The sequence below is a fragment of the Tamandua tetradactyla genome, chromosome 7 (assembly GCF_023851605.1).
Source record: "Tamandua tetradactyla isolate mTamTet1 chromosome 7, mTamTet1.pri, whole genome shotgun sequence".
Lineage (NCBI taxonomy): Eukaryota > Metazoa > Chordata > Mammalia > Pilosa > Myrmecophagidae > Tamandua > Tamandua tetradactyla.
In genome coordinates, this window is record NC_135333.1 from 39,982,695 (window position 1) to 40,002,506 (window position 19,812).

The following is a 19,812-nucleotide window of genomic DNA, read 5'->3' on the forward strand; positions in this document are numbered from 1 at the left end:
GAAAGATTCAGGAGTTGGCTCGGCCCCAAGCTCTCTGAGCTTCACAGCCGCTCTTGTTAAAACGGGTGAGGGGAAGGAAGGGGTTGGAGAGGCTCACAGACCCGGGGTCTCTGAGCCAGGCCTTCCATCGCTGAGGCTCTGCCACCCCAATAACTTCGGGGTCAGGGAGCGGTCTGTATTTTATTGTGTGCCCAGGGCGCCAGGCACGCCGTGGGGCTGACAGCCATCATCTCTGTCCAAAAGGGCATTGGAACCACATTCCAGCTCCCCTCACCCCTTGGCTTCTGGGAGCAGAGATGACATTTTCACTTCAAACAAATCCAAACTAATAATCCTGGTAGAAAATTTCTCCCTCGTGTCTCTGGGGAGGGTTTTTGTTGATTGATGTCTTGTTTCCTTAATGATGTCCGGGACTGTAGTCAGTTCCAGATGTCTTCCCTCTCCCCTGTCGCCCATCTGCCTCCATTCCTGCCCCGGACTTCCCTGCAGTGGCACCTCCTCTGTGGGGACCCCATCTCTTCCTCCTCACCCACTCACAGCTGCTGCCTCCTCCCCTCTACTAACACCGATTGCAGCCTCTGGAATCCCTCTATGCTGTGTGTGGTCCGTGCACCCATGTGGGCCTGCCAGCCTCTAGAAACTTCTATAGGCGTTTCAGAGTCCCATTGGCCTACAGAAGCTAACTTAAAAATTGGTGCTTGTAGTTTGTGTGTATTTGATTAATTTTGTTTTTCTAGTAATTAGTTTTATTTTATTGTATGAGATTGTATAATAAGTTGTATTGTACTATATTATGTTATTTTATGATTATATTGCATTATTGTAATTCATTCTGTCATATGTTATGAAAGAATTGGTCCCAGGTCGGGGAAGGAGATCCGGTCCTTTACTGTAGATAGTTGGAAAAGAGCTGTGCAGGGGCATCCTTTGGGTGTTATGACTCCCATCTTGCAGACTGGGAAACCAAGGCTGGGGAAGCTCAGATTCAGGACCCGTTTGAAGGCGGGTCTTGGGTCTTCCCGGCCCAGGCTCACTGGCTCCCACGGAACGCTGTCTAAATCGTGACGGCTCACCACGCCGGGGGTAATGGCGCCTGGCCAGTCCACCTGCCTTCTTGCCTTGAGCCCCTGGGGGCTGGGATCGGGGCACTCAGGCCTCCAAGTGGCCTGGCCTGTGCCTGCCACGTGGGGGACACTTGGGTTTTGCTGAACTGAATGCACTGAGTGAAGGAAGAGTCCCCAAATTAAATAAACCAGAGGAAAGTGTTCCCCAGCCTCCCTGCCTAGAAGAGATGTCTTACCCCTAAAGGTGCTTTGCTCATGCCTCCCAGGTTGGCAGTTCCTCAGCCCTGTGAGGCCTTGTATCATATTGTAACAGCTCCTGAAATGTTCAGTCCTGTCTGTACGTCAGCTCCCATTGAATTTTATGGTAATATTATTACTATATTTTATCTTTTTAAATACCATTTATTTTTCCTATCCACATATATTACATGCTCAATTTAGAAAACACAGAAAAGGGAAAGGAAGAGAAAATCCGGCCCAGAGATAAATTGTTTGCACTGGAACAGCTTCCTTATGGCTTTTTCTTTCCACATAGGTGCAATTAGGCTGGGGATGCCACTTTGATTTGGGTTTTTTCCACCTAGTGCTTTAGTGAATTGTAAATACTGATGCTTTCTCTTGTGGAGGGTCCTTAATAGCAGGGGATTGATTATCAGGTGTTTCTTGGGACTCTTCCCACCTGAGGGCAATCGAAGCCCCCTTGCCCCATTGTGGTCAGAAGCCAAATGGATGGACTCTCTCTTTTTCCAGAGAGGCTGGGGAGAAGGGATTGGTGGGGGCTTCAGCCTCAGGAGCAGCCAGGCCTGGGCCAGTCTCACACTGCACCCCTGGGGGCTAGAGGAGGCACATCCGCATGGGGGGGTGACTTCTCCTTGGCTATATCTGCACAGATGTAATGGACTTGTCCATTTCTCCTTTTATATCAAAATTGCCAGGGGAATCAGACTTGGGACTTACCACCCTCCCTAGATTTGGTCTCCTTCCCCCACCTTTCGATTCCATAGCCTCTAAATTTCCTTTCTAGCGTTAGTACTGCCTGTTCATTTGTAACCTGTGTATTATCCATTCCCCCTCACAATGAGACATTCAGCCCCATGAGAACAGGAGCCCAAACACATCTGTCATATAAATCAAGTGCGTGAATACTGGTGGCTGACTCCAAATTAAGCTTTGCAGGCAAACTGTGTCAAATAAGCTTTTAGCATGTGCATCGTTGGAGGATGTGACTTGATATACATCAGAGCTGTTACTACATTTGCTAAAATATTTGAGGTGTTTGGACAGTGTGACACGAGTTTGACGAAGGCAGGCAATCGTGCCAGGGCTGTTTCTGCTTAATAGATCGTTTCGAGATTTAATTACATTTATGAGCATAATTCTGGTTGAAAAAGGATAAAATTAATACTTAGCTGTTTGTAACCTGTACAAACAACCCTCTGATATTTACGAGAAGATAAGCTATTTGGCATTTCTTCTGAGCTAAGCAGGAGCATGCTGGGTTTGTAAAATGCTTGTCGCTCTGTCCCCCTTAGCAAAGGCCGCTGGAGGCCAGGAGGAGCAAGAGGACCCGTACCTTAACGACCGCTGCAGAGGTGAGGCCCCCACGCTTCCCCTCCCACCTGGGGGCTCGTGAAACCCCAGAGAAACTCGACGCTGATCTCGCGGGAGTTTGAGCCTCCGCGCTTGCACTCCGCTTCCCCGAGCGGGAGCCCACCGCGAGCCTATCCTCCTGGCTCCTTCCCTCCCGGGAGGGATGGAGAGGAGGGTGGACGGGTGAGAGCAGACACCGGAAGCTCCCTGCCACCCCAGGGCAGCTGCCACTTTCCCTGGGGCTAGGAGCTCCTCCAGGGAAGGGGCTGAGAGTGACTTGTGTACCTGGAGCCTCATCCACGCCCCACACGGCAAGGGCACCTGAGAAATAGTCATTAGTTTCACAGGGCAATGTTTTCAAATTTGAAGTAAGTCAGGCCTTGCCTGACTTGTATGCCATTTGTTAAAAGAACTTACTCGATGGTTGGGCCATGGCGGCTCAGTGGCAGAGTTCTCGCCTGCCATGCCAGAGACCCGAGTTCAATTCCCAGTGCCTCCCCATGAAAAAAAAAAAAAAGAAAGAAAGAAATATATATATATATAATAAAAGGACTTACTCTTTCACAGAACAGCACAAGTCTAGGCTGGCAGGTGTGCAACACCAGTTCACTCAGCAACTCGCCCTGCGGCTGGGAAGTTAACTGGGGGAGCCAGTGGACGGTCCACAGTGACAGCCGGACAGCACAGCGTGCGGGGACAGGGGGAGAGGAGACAGACGGAGCGGGGGAAAGCCTTGGATCCTCTCTGGGGGCATGGGTGGGGCCTCCTGGCTTGCAAGGACCAGGAAGGATTAGCCGGGAACAGAATATGTAAAGGCTCAGTGGGCAGCGGGGATGGAGATGGGAGTGGGCAAGAAGGCCAAGACATAGCCACTGGGGGCAGGAGTCGATAGAGGACGAGGTCGCGGGCAGGGCCGTGGAGGGTCTGGGCAGCAGGTGAGGGATGCACCTGGCAGCATCTCCACCTGGCAGGCTTTAGCCTGATGAGATTTGCACCTGATCCTCACTCTGGCTGCCCAGTGGGGAAGAGTGGGTGGGAGGGGGTCCTAGCAAGGACCTTTAGGGGGGACCGAGTGAGAGGTGATCTGGCCTTAGTCAGGTGGGTGGTGGCCAGAGCTGAGGCACGGGACAATGGGCGCCTGCCTGGAGAGATCTGGGGTACTCGGGCCTGCTCAGGGCCCTGTCCAGGTGGTGTCCACGCCTGGGTGGCTAGCATTACGCTTTTCTCTGCCTGGCCCCTTGCAGCTCCGCCATGTCTCATAGACGCTGCCTTCCCAGGCCTGGCCTGACACTCGCAGCTGCAGCTCCCTGGGTGCCTGGGGCCCAGTGGTGGGGTGGGCTGCTGCCCACAGACTCTGCCCTGATGTTGTGTCCCCAGTCCAGCCCAAGCAAAACTGGGAAACCAAAAGCTATGTGGTGTGTTTGACCTCTGATTCCAGGCGGTGGCCCCTGCAAGCAGCAGTGCCGGGACACGGGGGACGAGGTGGTCTGTTCCTGCTTTGTAGGCTACCAGCTGCTGTCCGATGGTGTCTCCTGTGAAGGTAAAGGGCCGGGGCCCTGGGTGACAGCAGTATGGGCAGGCCACTGCACTCGGAGACTGCAGTTGGGGCAGGGTGGCTGCTTTGCACAATTCAGGGGCCCCACTCATGGATTGGAGAATGGCCCAGGGCTGGGTCTCCAGTGCCCCATGGAGCCGGGCAGTGGCCCAGGCCGAGGCTCCCACCCAGAGGACTGAAACGCCAGGGCCGGGCAGAAGGACTGGGGCTGGGCTCTGGAACTAGGCCATGCTGGGCAGCCTGGGGTTGGTCCCTCAGCCTCTCTGGGCCACTTGTCCATGAGACGGGAAAGCGACTCCAGCTGAGAAGGTTGCTGAGGTTCTGGGGGCTTATCCTGTTCTTGGGTCTCAGAAAGAGCAACAGTTCTGAAACCTGGGAGGGGAGAGATGTTTGCCCTGACATGGTGGCAAATCCCCACAATGCTACACCAGGTGGGACCTACAGCTTAGGTTAAATGGGAGATTTGGTGGGTGCAGGGAGCCGATTCTGCCAGGCTTCTGGCCAATTCCTCCTGCTGCGGCCACTCCCAGATGTGTCCTCTCTCCTAGATGTCAACGAGTGCATCACCGGCAGCCACAACTGCCGGCTGGGAGAGACCTGTGTCAACACCGTGGGCTCGTTCCGCTGCCAGCGCGATAGCAGCTGCGGGACTGGCTATGAGCTCACGGAGACCAATGACTGCAAAGGTGCGGCCCGCGCTCCCAGCCTCGCCTCAGGGTGGAGGGTGGGGGTGGGACACTGCTTTGCAGTGGGGTGGGTGGCCTGGGCTCCTGGGCTCCCAGGCCTGCCTCGGGGTGCTGCTGCACCTGGTGGCTGCCAGCCTGCTGCCTCCTGGCTGTAGCTGGGTGGTCAGGCCTGCCTGCCCCATAGCTGGGGGTGTCATGGGGCAGGTGGGATGAGGGGCATTCAGAACCTTTGAAAAACTGGCTCTGTTTGGAGCGGGGGCTGACCTTCTTTTGGTGCCAAGTAAATGGCAATGGCCAGATTGGATTTCTGAAACGCCTCAGTGTGTGATCATTTAAAAACAAAACGAGGGTGAATTTCAGGTGTCCGCGTGTGCCTTCTACTTAATAAATAAAATACAAATGAAAAAAAAGTGCACACCAGCTGCCTCGCATCTGATTCCAGGCTTCCTTGAAGTTCAAAGCACACTTCCTTCCGCTGCCTGTAAACAACAGTGTTTCTGGCTGGCGGTATTTTCCCGCCAAGCTACAGATGTTATTTGGCAGGCGAGGCTCTGAAGGTGGCTTTCTATACAAAGTTTCGAGCCGTTCAGAGGCCGGAACCTACTGGTCTGATTAGGAGGGTGACCCTAAGGCAAGGCACGCCCCCCTGGCCCCTGTGGGCTTTGAGCACAGCGCCAGCCTTGCAGACTTGGGCGGTTTGGACACCTCGAGCCCAGTGGTCTTATTGGAGCATTTGGCCTCCGTGAACTTGAGGGCAGGGCAGCAGGTCACAGCCTGCGGGACAGTCAGCCTTGCTAGCATCTGGGATATGGGGAAGATTTCAGGAGGCAGACATGTATGAGGATCATCATATTTATTGCCATGAAGATGAATTGCTTTATGACCTAAGCTAAACGTGCACTTAGCCTGAGATGGAAAAAATAAAATAAAGTCTGCCTGGAAAAATGCCTGGGTTATTTGTTGTTAAATAGTAGTTTTGCTTCATAAGAGCTTTGGGGGAAAATGTCAGAGTAGAGGTCTTTAGCCACGTGAGCATTATTTGGCTAACTGTATCTGACCTCTCTGATGGAATGTTCTGGGTGGTGCTCTGAATAACGGGATTTAAGAAAAAAAAAACTTTCTTGTGATTTTAAAGTGTTGTAAGATGCTTTTGCCAGGACTCTTGCTAACAATTTCCTTTTTTTATGATGTACCAGATATTGACGAGTGTGAGAGTGGTATTCATAACTGCCTCCCCGATTTTATCTGTCAGAATACTCTGGGATCCTTCCGCTGCAGACCCAAGCTACAGTGCAAGAGTGGCTTTATACAAGATGCTCTAGGCAACTGTATTGGTAAGAGGCCGCCGGGTCCGTAGGCGGGGCCCAGCTGTCCAGGCTAGCTCTGCCCAAGGGGCTCTTAGCATATGGTGCGCCTAGCACAGACTTTGGCAGGCTTTTTTTGCTAAGGGTCAGGGGGTCAGTATTTTCGGTGTTGTGTATCATCAGAGGTCTTTGTTGCAGTTACCCAAGCCTGTTGCTAGTAGCTAGAAAGCAGCTCCAAATGATGTATAAATGAATGGGTGTGACTGTGTTCCAATAAAACTTTATTTACAAAAATAGGAAGCAGACCAGATTTGGCCAGCTCCTGGTATAGAAGAAAGAGCCTGAGCTTTGAAGGCAGAGACAACTCGTTTTGAACCTAGTGACTTAACGTAATTTATTTATCTCCTCTGAGTGTCTATTTCTTCCTCTATAAAATGGTAATAATCATAATATCTGATTTACAGGCTTGGGGTGAGGATAAAGCTAGGTGATTGTAAAATACGGGGGTGCTTGGGGAGCACTCATTAAATAAATAATATAAATGGTAATTCTCTGCCACAGGCCATTTTAGCTATTGAAAGTTGTTTTTAAAATATTGTTTGTTATACAGTTGTAATTCATGGATGAATGCTGAAAACATGCTAAGTGAATGAAGCCAGACTGAAATGGACAAATATTACATGATTTCACTTCTATGAAATATCTGGAATAGGCAAATTCCTAGAGACAGAGAGTAGCTTAGAGGTTACTAGGGGTTGGGAAAGCAGGGAAGGGGAGCTAATGCTCAATGGGGACAGGGTTTCGGTTTGGGTATGATGAAAAGTTTTGGAACTAAACAGCCGGGATGGTTGCATGATATCACGAATGTACTTATTGCCGCTGAATTGTACACTTAAAAATGGTTAAAATGGAAAACTTCAGGTTGTACTTATTCTCCCACATCCACACACAAAAAAAACTGTGTTGCTATTGAAGGAAGATGAATGTGAAATGAAAGGAAATCACGTGTGAACTAAAAATAGAAGGTCTAGGTCAGATGGCTGAATTGGAGATGTAGGTGGGGTGGCTGAGGAGCAGGCCACCAGAGACCCCTCCTTTCTCCTGGGGTGGCTCCCACCCAGCCAAGCCACCTGCCCTGGTCACTAATGTGGGCATTTGAGCCCACACCTGCTGGCCTTCCCTTGTCCGCTGCTCTATAGAAGCGTCTGGGTCCTGCCTTGGAAACCAGAGAGACTTTTCCCCTGATCTGTGCAGTGAGAACCCCTGAAAGGCCAGCACCGCTGGGAGCCCGGCTCTGGGGATTCCTTTCCTATTTGGAGAGCTCAACCTTTCTTAGATAAATCCCTACTGATCTTTTATTGGAAACGGTAGTTTGGGTTGAAAGGTCGCTTGTCCTTGTCGTTGTTCCTTTTTCAACCACCCATAATCTTTAAAGCCCAGTGGGGCAGTGGCCGCCTAGGAGAGGGGTCCCGGGCTTGTGCCCTAAAGCTCCCTCTCCTGCAAGGGCGGTGTGCGGGAGCCGCAGGGAGGAGGGTCCTGCCCAGATATGCGGGAGCTGAGAGGGGCTCTGCGGAGGGGCTGGGCATCCACGGAGGCTGGGCACCCTGACGTGGCCAAAGCAGCCCTGATTATGAACAGAAGAAATGTTTTCAGGTCTCAGCTCACCCTTCCATAGGGTGCAGAGCAGTGCAGGGCGAAAGGCTCAGGAGCAGCAGGAAGGAGGAGTTGTCCCCTCACTGTCCTCCCCTGGATTGGGGGAGAGCCCGGGCAGGTGGGCAGAGCCCTGCAGGACCCACTTGGTTCTCTGGGGGCATCTCTATAGGTCCCCAGCCATGGTGTCGAAAGCCAAGCATTCAGCTTTCTGGGTCTCCCCTTCCTTGGCCTGGCAGGGCTGGGGGTCCCCCTTATTGTGTGCCCACAGTCTTTACAACCAAGTTCAAGAGTGAGTCATTAAAGTCATCTCTTTTTTTAATTTCAAAAATTATATCCATCTTTACTGTAAAATAAACAAACAAAACCGAAGTGTAGAAAGTGGAAGTTTCTCCCCTGTTAGGCCCTGCCTCCTGCTCTGTCCTTCTGGGCTTCCTGCACCCCCAGAGACTTTATGGTTTTTTATGAAAATGGGCCCAGGCTGCCACTTACTTTTTTTTCCCCTCACTGAATGATGAATTAAAAAATCATTTTATGCTAGTACTCATGTCATTTTAAAAGACATAACTTTATCATCAAATAGTTCTTTATTAGGAGAAACTATATCAAGACAGGATAATGGTTCATACTGGGTGTGGACAGTTCCCCTGCTCTGTAAGTCTCCTGGGTCTTCGACTTGGCCACGTCGAGCCTCACTCCCCTGAAACACTGTGATCTCTGATGGGAAGCTCTGACGGCTGCCATTGCCAGAATCCGTCTTCTTGGAACTCCTAGAACATTCTCGGGGCCCAAGAGCACGGCAGACAGCCCTATAACAAAAGAGTTTCTAGAGCCTTCTAGGGCCTGCCCAAAGCTTGGGGCTAGAACTTAGAAAGTAGGTGTCTCTTTTCCTATCATAAAATGTAGAATGTTTCAAGGCCTTGAGGTTTGGTCAGTGTGGGCTTGAGGCTCTCCCCTCTTCATGGAGTTTACTTTTTATTTTTCTTCTATCATCCTTCCCTTGTCCACTGTCTTCTTTTAGGAAGATGTGAGAGGCCAGCACAGGGTTTCCATAAGGGTGTCCCGGGATGTCCCCAAGGGGCAGTAAAGGCTCCTGGAGTCCTAATGGTCTAGGAAGGGACAAACAAAGGAGAGAGAGAGCTGACAGCTGGGAATTTTCCCCATAAATCCCTAAGAGGGAGAGATTGTACAGAGTGTTCCCAAACTCATCAGACCTTTCTATTTAATTGTTCTTTGTATTTTCAGGCTCCCACTGTACCCATTCATCCATCCATCCATCCATCCTAGGGATCTTTACTGAGCTTCTGCAGGAAACTCCAGCCCAAGCAGGAGGCAGGACCTGGCAGGAGAGAAACTTTGACCTGCTGAGCTTAGGTTTTGTCAGCTTAATTTTAAATCAGGATGAAGCTCACTTCTGAATGCTAGTGGGCCCGTGCTGGGTGCTGGGGAAGCAGGGAAACGCCACTCGCCTGGTCCTGGCCTTGCAGGGGAGCTCATGGCCAGCAGATTCCCCTTTGTCTGGAGCTTATACTGCCTCGAGGGATTCTGCCATCCCACAGAACTCAGGTTGGGGGGGTGTAATTCAAAGAGGGAAGCCTAAGCTCAGGAGAAAAGGCAGAACCAACAGGCCTAACCACCACATGTGTGTCTGATATGAGGCAGAGATCAGCAGCTTTTTCTGGAAAATGGCAAATGTGACTTTGCGGACCACATGGCCCCTGTCACAGCTGCTCAGTCCTGACATTGAGGTTTAAAAGCAGCCATAGACCAGCTGCAAACTCATGGGTGTGGTAGTGTTCCAATAAAACTTTATTGACAGGAGCCGCCAGGGGCCAGATTTGGCCTGCAGGCTCTACCTTGTCCACCTCGGGTTTAAGGGACCTCGTGCTGGCTAAGAACCCAGAGCCCCCCAGTTCTAGATCTGAGTGGCTCCCGACTCCCGCTGTGGTTGCTTCACTCCCTGGTCTTCGAGTTCCCTATTTATGAAATGCAGATAAGAATATCAGCCCCACCTAACTTACAGGTTAGCAAATGGGGGCCAAGGGAGAAAATGGACATAAAAACGTTTTGTAAACTGTAAAGGAGCTGCATGGTGAGATGTGAACTGTGGGTATGAAGGCGAGTCCAGGAGGCGAGGGAGAGAATTTGGTTGAGCTTTCCTTGTGACATACTCTCAGAGTCTTCTCTTCTCTTGGCTCCCCACCAAGCTGGTGCTTTGTAATGTCCCAGGAGGGCGGTTCTGAACCGTGATGTCATCAACCTTAGGTCCTTTTAGGAAACAACCTCTAGTAGGCAGTTTAATCTGTGAGCTTCAGCACTGAGTCTAAGGACTGAGCCAGCAGGTGCTTAGCCCAGTTTTCTGGGTCATTCATTGGCTTACGCTCGCCAGGCTTGTGTCCATCGAGGCAGATGCCTGCGGTCTTCCATCAGAGGCGCATCCAGCCGAGGGAGGGGACCTGGTAGTGATAGCAGAGAGCCGGTGGCAGGGAGCATTTCCTTGCTAGGCTCAAGGGGACACTGTCCCCATGGGAGCCCAGCTTGGGGAATGGGCAGGGAGGTTCCTCCTCTTAGAGGAGCTGGACTCCCGGCAGGCTGCGGAAGCAGGCGTGTGCCCACGCTGGGCAGGGTGGTATGGCTGAGTGCTCAGAGGTGGGACACTACAAGGCTCTTGGGACCTACAGGCATGTTACTGGGGCTGAGTCGAGAGGATTGGCCAGAGGCAGGTGGGGTAGGGCTGGGCACTGGAGGAGCTTGGCCTTGCTAGGGGCCAGAGTGCTGGCACTGAAGGGACATCCCTGCTGTCTCCTGTCACGCTCAGTGAGCAAGTGCAGAGTACTTAAATACATGGCAGACTGGATCAAATCGCCGAGGCGAAGGTGGCAAAAGGGGGCTTGGGTAGGGCACTATACCCAGTCATCATAGAGGGTTTGGTACGGCAGATGATGGAGGTGTTGAAGGTTTAGGGGCAGGAGGCCGGACCAGAGAGGTGGTCCTTAAGGAAGGCTGTGCATGCCGCGGAATCTGGGGAGCTCCCGTGGGGCCCCGGGCAAGGCAATCATGGTGCCTTGGCTTGTGGCTGGAGGGAAATGGGTTTGTTCAGAAATGTGGTCGTTGGGTTCTTGGAGGCACCCTGTTTAATCATGGCTGTTTCCGTCTTCCTCCACTGTAGATATCAATGAGTGTTTAAGTATGGCTGCCCCCTGTCCTGTCGGGCAGACCTGCATCAATACAGAGGGCTCCTACACATGCCAGAAGAACGTGCCCAACTGTGGCCGTGGCTACCATCTCAATGAGGAGGGAACCCGCTGCGTTGGTTGGTATTTTTAAAAAGCAAATCCAAAATCGACTTTTCTGTCTGCTCTCAGCACACACCCTCCCCTCTCTGGAGGGGAGGAGAGGATCCACAAAGCCAAGCCATTTCCGCCTGCCCACCCCTCCCTTTGGCAGTCCCTAAGCATCAGCCTTCATGGTCCTTGGCCTGGACTAGTGCAGTAGACTCCCAACCTGTCCCGCTGGCTCCAGCGTTGCCCTTCAGTCTGCCTGGTTAGCCCTCCCGAGCCAAAAGCTCTCACCCCTCCCTGCTCACAGCCCTTCAGTGGCTTCTCTTTGCTGATGGAATGGGGCACAGATGTCCCTGCTTACAATTCAGCCTTCCTGAGCTGCCTCCAACTTCACCAGCTTTATGATTCAAAGTAGAGTGGACTGCTTCCCTAATAAGCCCTGTCCTTTCCTCTCAGTGTCATACATTTCCCTTACTTCTGCCAACACACTGACACCAGCTGCTCCAACTTGTCTTTGGGTTCAGGGCAAAAGCTACCTCTTCTGTCAGCCTGCCCAGATCCTGCCAGCCAGAGGGGGTCTTGTCTTCCTCCTAATCCCCAGAGAGCCTTCTCAGCATCTCTCCTGAGCCCTGGGCTCCTTCTGCCATAACTAGAGGCATTGCAGGCCAGCCAGAGCAGGAGTGCCCTGAGTGGAAGGGCAGGCCATCCCGCCACAGACTGTCACCCAGCAGCCCCTCTCTGAAACCCCAGCTGGTGAAGGAAGCGATACTGCTCTGCCAATGTGCATTTTCGTTCGCTCCTCCCTTACCTTTCTTTCTGATCTTAGGAGAAAACCTTGATGCCCTAAAGGTTTCTAAACATGTTTTTCTCTTTTGCAAGATGTGGATGAGTGTTTGCCACCCTCTGAGCCCTGTGGGCCTGGCCATCGCTGTGTGAACAACCCTGGAAGTTTCCGCTGTGAATGCAAGACTGGTTACTATTTCAGCCCTGTCAGCAGGACATGCGTGGGTATGTGTGTGTGCCTCGGAGTCTCCCAGGGCCTTGAGGAATGGCTGGCAGGGCACCAAGGAAGATCAGCCCGTGGCACCATGGGGTGACCTTGAACTCTAGGACAGTCATCAGAGAAACCCAAGTCCTGGCAGCTCCCTGAGAAAAGGCCCCAAAGCAGGAGACCCATGTCCCAGGCTCTCCTTGGCACGAACCTACTTTCCCACCTGTAGAACAGGTGCTCTGCTAGGCTTGTGACTGCTAAGTGTTTATGAGATTGGAGCCCAGGTTCTACAGATGCCAGAAGTGATGCATCATCTCCCACCTCCCTCGGGGCTGTAGGGGGCAGGGAGGTGCCATTAGCCGAGGGATAACACAGCAAAGACGCCCTGAAGGGCCCAAACTCCAGGAGCGGGCTGGATGCTGGCTGGTCGGTGTCTACCATGCCCCACCTGCCAAGGACCTTCAAGAGAGGCTGGCAGCTGCCCAGCCCAACCCCACAGCTGCCAGCTCCTCTGGGTCCTCCTTCCGGGCCCTGGGGTGGAGACCCTGGCAGACTAGGGCTTGGTCCTGGCTCCCTGCTGGCTTAGCTGTGTGTTTGCGACAAGTCACTCTGCCTCTCTGATCTGAGAAATGAGACTGAAGGAGGTAGGGGAGAAGGCTGAGGGTGGCACCATTGGCAGGAGGGTGGCATGTGGCCGAGCCGCTCCTGACCCAGCCCTGAATCCTCTGCTTTCAGACGTCAATGAGTGCCAGCGCTACCCTGGGCGCCTCTGTGGCCACAAGTGTGAGAACACGCCAGGCTCCTACTTCTGCAGCTGCACCATCGGCTTCCGGCTCTCGGCCGATGGCCGCTCGTGTGAAGGTGAGGGGAGCTGGGGGACAGAGCCTGGGTGGGCAGTGACCCCTGTATACACGTCCCCAAGCCGCCCCTCCTGGTGAAGCCCCCATTCCCCCCAGAATAGACCATGTGGACTCTTTGTTTCCCAGCACATCTGCCTTTGTTTCCCGAGGTGGCTGTTTAAAAAGCACTGTGACTAGTTCTGTTAAAGGACAGAAAGGTATGACCACGCAGTTCTGGAGGCAGAAGGCTGAGTCCGGGGTGTTGGCCAGGCCCACTCCCTGCGGAGTCTTATGGGGCCTGACAGGAGCTGGCAGGCAGTCTGTGACATCACTAGGCTTGTGGCACGACTGCATCTCTGCCTCCGTCACAGGCCATCTGTGTCTCCCTGTGTCTGCTTTTCCCCTTGGATTAGGGCCCACTGTACTGCATTTGGCCTCATCTTAACCAATCACATCTCAAAGACCCTATTTCCAAGTGGGGTCACAGCCACGGGGTGGCGGATAGGATGAGAATGGATATTTTGGTGGGAACACAGTTCAATCCATCACAACCTTAAATCACATGGGAGCAAGGGGGTGCACCTATCAAAATGCCTCAAAAGGGGTCAGAGATGACGGTCCACCCCCCTTGTGGGCCAGAGGGGGCCACCTCTGCTTCTGAGGCAGCAGGGGACTGACCAGCTCACTGCAGATGCCGAAGGTAGGCACTTCAGAGCCTGCGTGTTGGGGGCGGGAGACCTGCCACTTACTTGTGTTCCCCAAGTGTGACTGAGCTCACCTGCCTCAGTGCCCCAGGGGGAAGTGGGGTGACTGCGCTGACCTCCTCGGGCCCACGGGGCTAGAACGTGGTACACAAGCGACATGTCCATGCAGTGCAGCGGCCCAGAGGGCAGCCAGGGGACTGGGCTGAAGACCTGGCAGGTCTTCAAATTCTGGATGAAGAGGGAGATCTTGCTGACGAGATCACAGAACTGAGAGAGGCCAGGATACACTCGCTCCAGTGCACGTAGCTCCCTGCCCTCCAGGTGACGGGGACCCAGCCCTGCTCCCGGGATTCTGGGAGTTGTCCTCCAAGACTAGAACCCCTCCCAACAGGTCTGTTAGCAAGGAGCAGGGGTCACACTGGGGCTCCCTGGATCCAGGTCTGCATTCCAACTCAGCTACTTGCTAGCTTTGTGGCTTTGACAAAGTAGCATGGCACTTGTGGGCCTCAGTGTCCCCATCAGCAAAATGGGAACAGCAGAGCCCACCTCACAGGGTGTCATGAGGGCAGAAGAGGTGAAGGCCCTGAAGAGCCCACAGCTGTACCTGGCCCAGGGCAATGACACGGACCCAGCTATCCCTGCTGCCATCCGGCTCGGCTGGTTCGGTGGCTGAGCCTCCTAAACAGCAGGAATGCTGGCCTTCCTGTCTGTGCTGGTGATATGTAATATACACGCCAGACCCAGTGCCTGGCCAGCCTTGCTGAATTGCTTCAATGTGCATCTATTAAGCGCCCTTCCCGGGTGTGCAGTAAAAAGGTGGCTTCCACCTTTGGGGAGTGTTTCTAAGATGCGACGAGAAACAGTGGGTGGTGGCAAGCAGATGGGGGCCACAGAGGACCTGACCCTGTGTGAGAAGCTAATGGCTGTTCCCAGCAGCTCACTCTCCTGCAATAAGCAAATGTGAGAAGGGAGTACTAAGACGGGGGTAGTACCCTTTTTCTCTGAAGGCCTCAAATAATAGATGTTTTAAACTTTGGGGCCCACACACAATCTCTGTTGCCCATTCCAGCTCTGCTGTTGTAGCACAAAAGCAGCTTCAGGTCGTACCTCACTGAAGGAGCAGGGCTATGTGCCAGTAAAACTCTACTAACAAAAATAGGTGGTGGATTGGATTTGGGCCCCCGGGGCCTATGGTTTGCCTACTCTCGGCAAAGGGAGTAGCTGAGCAAGAACCCCTAGTCACACGAAGGGCCTGCCTCTCTCTGCCATTCCACCATCAGATTTGTATTGAGAGTTGGCACTGCCCTGGCACCTGGGGGCAAGGGCTTCAGACTGGAGGGAGCTGAGACCAAAGGTCATCCCAGCACAAGAGGCTGCAGCTTGAAGCAGGGCAGCATGAGGGCCCAGAGCAGGGACCACCTTCCTTGCGGTTCATCCCTCCCCCTAGCACCGGTGCTCGTGGCTCCTGTGGTTGGCTCTGAGAGGTGGCCTCGGGGATGCTGTCTCTTGCAGATGTGAACGAGTGTAACAGCAGCCCCTGCAGCCAGGAGTGTGCCAATGTTTATGGGTCCTACCAGTGCTACTGCCGGCGTGGCTACAAGCTCAGCGACGTGGACGGGGTCACCTGCGAAGGTGAGGGCTGCCCACTTGGCTGGGGGAGGTGACAGCTTCAGAGCCCCTGGGAGGGAGTCTGCAGGGACATCCCTGGAAATGAGTCCCCCAGAAAAGCCCTCTGTGTCCCGCTGTCTGAGACTGGCAGATACTTTTCCCCTTCCTCCAGCTGAGATTTATTTAGGCGTATTTTACCCATCCTCGAGAGTGAGGTTCGGAAAGGAGCAGGCCAACTGCCTGGATTGTTCTTTGATGATCACATAGCAGCCCCAGGACTCAGCCGAGGCATGTGCCTGGGTGGGGGGTCACAGCAGTGGGTGGGCTGCCGTCTCCTGCCCGGTGAGCTGGGTGGTTGGCGCCAGACTCACTGCCTGCCGGAATTAAACCAGACCCGGACAAGAGGCAGCTGACACCGTGCCTGGCACACTGCAGCTGCCTAAATAGCAACTGCTGTTACAGTTGTGCCTGGTTTTCTTCCACATTTGGAAGGTGCCTTTTTTGTTAGCAGATACGTAGTCATAAGACTTTGATTTTTTGAAGATCTTCCTTGGCCTGCCTCGCCCTCCTCAGCATCCCCACTCTCCCTTCTTGCCCCACCCAGGCACTTCGCACTGTGAACTTGCCAGGGGAACTAGGCTGCTCCTTCCCCCTCCCTGTGCCTCAGTTTCCCCTTTGGATCTGATGATCTCTGTGTCCGGCTTGCCCTGGGTCACCGCCGTCCCAGCCCCCAGTGCAGCCCACCTGGGGGCAGAGCCCAGCCAGGGTCCCTGGCGGTGTCCCTGGACGCAGGTTGTTGAGGGTGGGCTTTGCTGTTGCAGACATCGATGAGTGTGCCCTGCCCACGGGGGGTCACATCTGCTCCTACCGCTGCCTCAACACCCCTGGAAGCTTCCACTGCAGCTGTCCTGTTTCTGGCTACAGGCTGGCCCCCAATGGCCGCAACTGCCAAGGTGAGCCAGTGCCCCCGGGTTGCCCAGACCACGTCGGGGGGCTCCACGGGGGCAGGGGTCACGAGGCCAGGCAGCCCCCAGCTGGAAGATGAGCTCCTGAGCTTCCCCCACCCAAGGTGTCCTGGGTCCCCACCCCACCCCCAGCGGGCCCTTGCCCCTGCCCTCTGCTGCCCAAGGAGGCGCTGTCATGGGGGAGACAGGAACCTGGGGCTGACTTTGATACCTGGAAAACCACCGTGCACTCACAGCACTTGCTCACCCTGCCTTCCTCTCAGTTGTTGGACAGGCCAAGTCCTGGCTGGGCATTAGGGGCAAAAGAGCAGGAAGGCCAGGCCCCTGTCCCCAGGTGAAGGATGAGTGTGGTCCTCATGTGTGCTGATGCCGAGGTTGAACCCCACATTTGTGGACACTGACACTGAGGGCCAGCTAAGGCCAGGCTCAGCACCAGCAAGGGCTCAGCAAGGGAGGCCAGGGGCTTCCATCTTGAGCTCGGCCCCCCTTCCTGAGGGTCACCCCATCCTAGAGCCTCCACTTGGTGAACGAGAAGAATCCCTGTCAGATCTGTCAGTGAATGAGTGACCCTGGAATGCCCACGTGGACCTCATTTCTAAGGGGGGCCTGGGGTCCTGCCCAGACAAAGGAAAAAGCACATTTCACAAGCTGTGGCCTTTGATGGGGTGATTTTCCGCCAACAAGCAGGCATTCGGGTGCCTCTGGGGCTTGGGGTCCTCTCTTTTTCGGTCACCCCCAGACCTGTTGTGGTCCAGCCCGAACAGTCACTGACCTCAGGACATTGGGTAGGATCCATCATCTCTTTAAGCCTCGTCCCTGACAGGGAGCTGTCAGCTTCTGCTCCTTCCCTTCTCGAGACGTTAGAAGCCCTGGGGGAAGTAAGGGGGACAGGCCTTGAGAGCTGTGAGGGAGAGGTGCTGGGGGCTTAGGACATCATACCTGGGGCCCTCTGCCTGGGTCCCAAGCTCGGTACTGCCACTTGCAAAGCGTGCAGCTTTAGGCTCCGCAGTCTCTCCGGACTCCTCCCGAAATGAGGATTACAGTAGTGCACCAGTGCTGGCCTTGTAGAGTCACTGTGAGAATGGAGCAAGCTCTTCCTGCCAGCCCTGGCAGAGCCTGTCATAGTGTCTGCTGTTGTCACTGCCAGAGCTGTCCGGGGGTGCTAAGTTATAAGTCAGGGCCCAGTGAATAGAAATGCCCCGGAAAGGAACGAGCCAGCCGGGGTGCTGCTGCAAGGATCAGGCCAGGGCGGTGGGAGCCCTGCCCGTGGGCTCAGCCCTGCTTTCCAGGTGGCCCCCTCGGGCTCAGCCCTCACCATGCTGCTTTGGGTCTTCTGCAGACATCGACGAGTGCGTGATCGGCATCCACAACTGCACCGTTAACGAGACCTGCTTCAACATCCAGGGCGGCTTCCGCTGCCTGTCCTTCGAGTGCCCCGAGAACTACCGCCACTCCGCAGACACGTAAGTTGCCCGGCCCTGTGACTGTGTGTCTGTCCAGCTGCCCTGGTGGCCCCGCTCTGGGCCTGGGGAACGAGCAGCGACCTCAGTGTCCTCCCACCAGGGTCTCGGGAAGCTTGAGGGTCAGCTCCCCCCTGGTTCCATGCCCCCAGACGCCCACGAGCCTGCTTGCAGAAAGCCGAGGTCGTGGCTGCAACTGAGACTAAGACCAGAGGGTGTGCTCTCCAGAGAAGGTGTGTGTGGACCAGGCAGAAAGCACTGCCCAGGACAGAAGTCCAGGCAAGGGAGGACTCTCTGGGCCTCAGTTTCCTCACCTGTGAGATGTGGGTATCAGAGCATGCCCCATCCACCCCAAAGAGCCGGGAGCCACGGCTCCATGAACGCTGTGAACCAGTGAGCCCACGTGGCTTGTGGGGCTTCGTTATTAGGTGCCCCATCCCGAAAGCCAGATTCCATTCAGCCTGAGTACTGCGCGGGAATAGCATGGAAGGTTCTGTGTCCTAAACTTGGGGCTGTGTGGCTGGATGTCACTGTAAGCTCCCTCACTTCCAGACCACCAGGGTGCCTGTTGGAGTGTCCAGGGACCACCTCTCTTAGGGGTCGTGAGGATCCACAGGCCATAGCTTTCCCCACCGTATCCCTGCCCCTGATTTTGTTCAGCACATACCACATGCCATTGACAGTTGTTTCAGGAAAAGCTCCATGGGGGGACCCCACCTCATACATGTGGGCTCCCGGCCTTCCCCCACCTCCGCCCCAGCACCTGCAACTGTTTGGAATGTGCTTGCTGCTGGGCTGGCAGTTTCTGAGCCCTCGGACCCAGATGCCATGCTCTCTTGGCCGGGCTGCCCCTCCTGTCTAAGGGTCTGGGGCTGCTTGAGCCAGGCTGATCCTGGCAGCAGGATCCACTGCTCAGGCTCGGGGGCTGGGCTGCCCAGGCTCCTGGTTCTGGCTTGGCCTGGAGCAAGATGCTCCTACATCTCCAGTTTCCCTTGCAGCCCTTTGTTTCTTCCCAGGATTGCACTTGCTCGTTTCCTTGTCTGGCTTACACCCCCAGATCTGTTTGCTCCCTGGCATGTTTTTGTCAGCCTGGAAACCCAAACCTCTTGTACCTGGGTCCAGCAAAGCCACTGCAGAATTGAGTTTGCATGTGGGTAGAATCCCAGAGAGCTCATGGGTCACACATTGCCCCAGTGGGCAGTGGGGCCACTGGGGTCGTCACTTCTGCTGAGCCTAAGGAGGCAGGTGTGCCGTGGCTGTAGCTTGGGTCGTCAGACTCCGGCTCACCACCTTGTGTTGGCTTCTGCTGCAGAAGCCTCTGCAATCCCCTGCGTGTTGGGGACTGTCATTTCCTTATTCGGGATCTGAGTCCCCCTGAATGTGAGGCGGATTGTTTCGACCTCTGGCTGGGTCTGTGAGATGGAGTTGTTGAACTAGATGATCCTTAAGCCTCGGTCCAGATTTCCTTTCTGTGAATCTAAGTTCTCATTCGCCAGTTGTCGACCAGCTGGTCTTGTAGGGAAATGGTGGGGTCCACAGGGATGGTCGTCGCGGGTCCACTGTGCGTCTGGGACGCATTTGCTGTGGGCCCACTGTGTTTGGGACGTGTTCACCGCAGGCTTACTGTGTGTTTGGGGAACATTTGCTGTGTGCCCCCTGTGTGTTTGGGGGAACATTTATTGCAGACCCACTGTGTGTTTGGGAAACATTTGATGCAGACTCATTGTGTGTTTGGGGAATACTCACTGCAGGACCACTGTGTGTTTAAGGGATGTTTGCTGTAGACTCACTGCGTGTGGCACCTGGCTGGACCTCTAGGAACAAGACAGAAGTTACTGGGGAGTGCCAGGAATGCTGAAGAGGGGACCCTGTGTAGGGGGAGGCAGAGAGGAGGGAAGTGGGGGGGGTGTGGCCACAGGTGACTGCCTGGATTTTGGCAACACTCTAGGAGGAGAGGAGCTAGGCAGAGGGGAGGGAGCTGAGGGTGGGACTGAGCAGGAATGGATTAACTAGCTGAGCAAAAGAGTTCCCAGCAGTGTAGTGGGGCTTTCAGCCAAAAACTGGGCCCTGTGGTCCTGATCCTGTGGATTCACCAGCTGCACCCTTGGGGCTTTT

General features: G+C 54.4%; 1 protein-coding gene across 2 annotated transcripts in view; it reads left to right on the forward strand.

Moving 5' to 3' along the window:
* The window catches only part of FBLN1 (fibulin 1), an 82,436-nt gene that overhangs the window by 25,875 nt on the left and 36,749 nt on the right, over positions 1–19,812 (forward strand). For both annotated transcript variants that reach the window (XM_077169165.1, XM_077169166.1), the window contains exons 5-14: positions 2,597–2,656; positions 4,093–4,194; positions 4,758–4,895; positions 6,092–6,229; positions 11,019–11,162; positions 12,010–12,138; positions 12,857–12,982; positions 15,177–15,296; positions 16,094–16,225; positions 17,577–17,700. In XM_077169165.1, the coding sequence (XP_077025280.1) occupies positions 2,597–2,656; positions 4,093–4,194; positions 4,758–4,895; positions 6,092–6,229; positions 11,019–11,162; positions 12,010–12,138; positions 12,857–12,982; positions 15,177–15,296; positions 16,094–16,225; positions 17,577–17,700 (1,213 nt within the window). The remainder of the gene's footprint in view (positions 1–2,596; positions 2,657–4,092; positions 4,195–4,757; positions 4,896–6,091; positions 6,230–11,018; positions 11,163–12,009; positions 12,139–12,856; positions 12,983–15,176; positions 15,297–16,093; positions 16,226–17,576; positions 17,701–19,812) is intronic.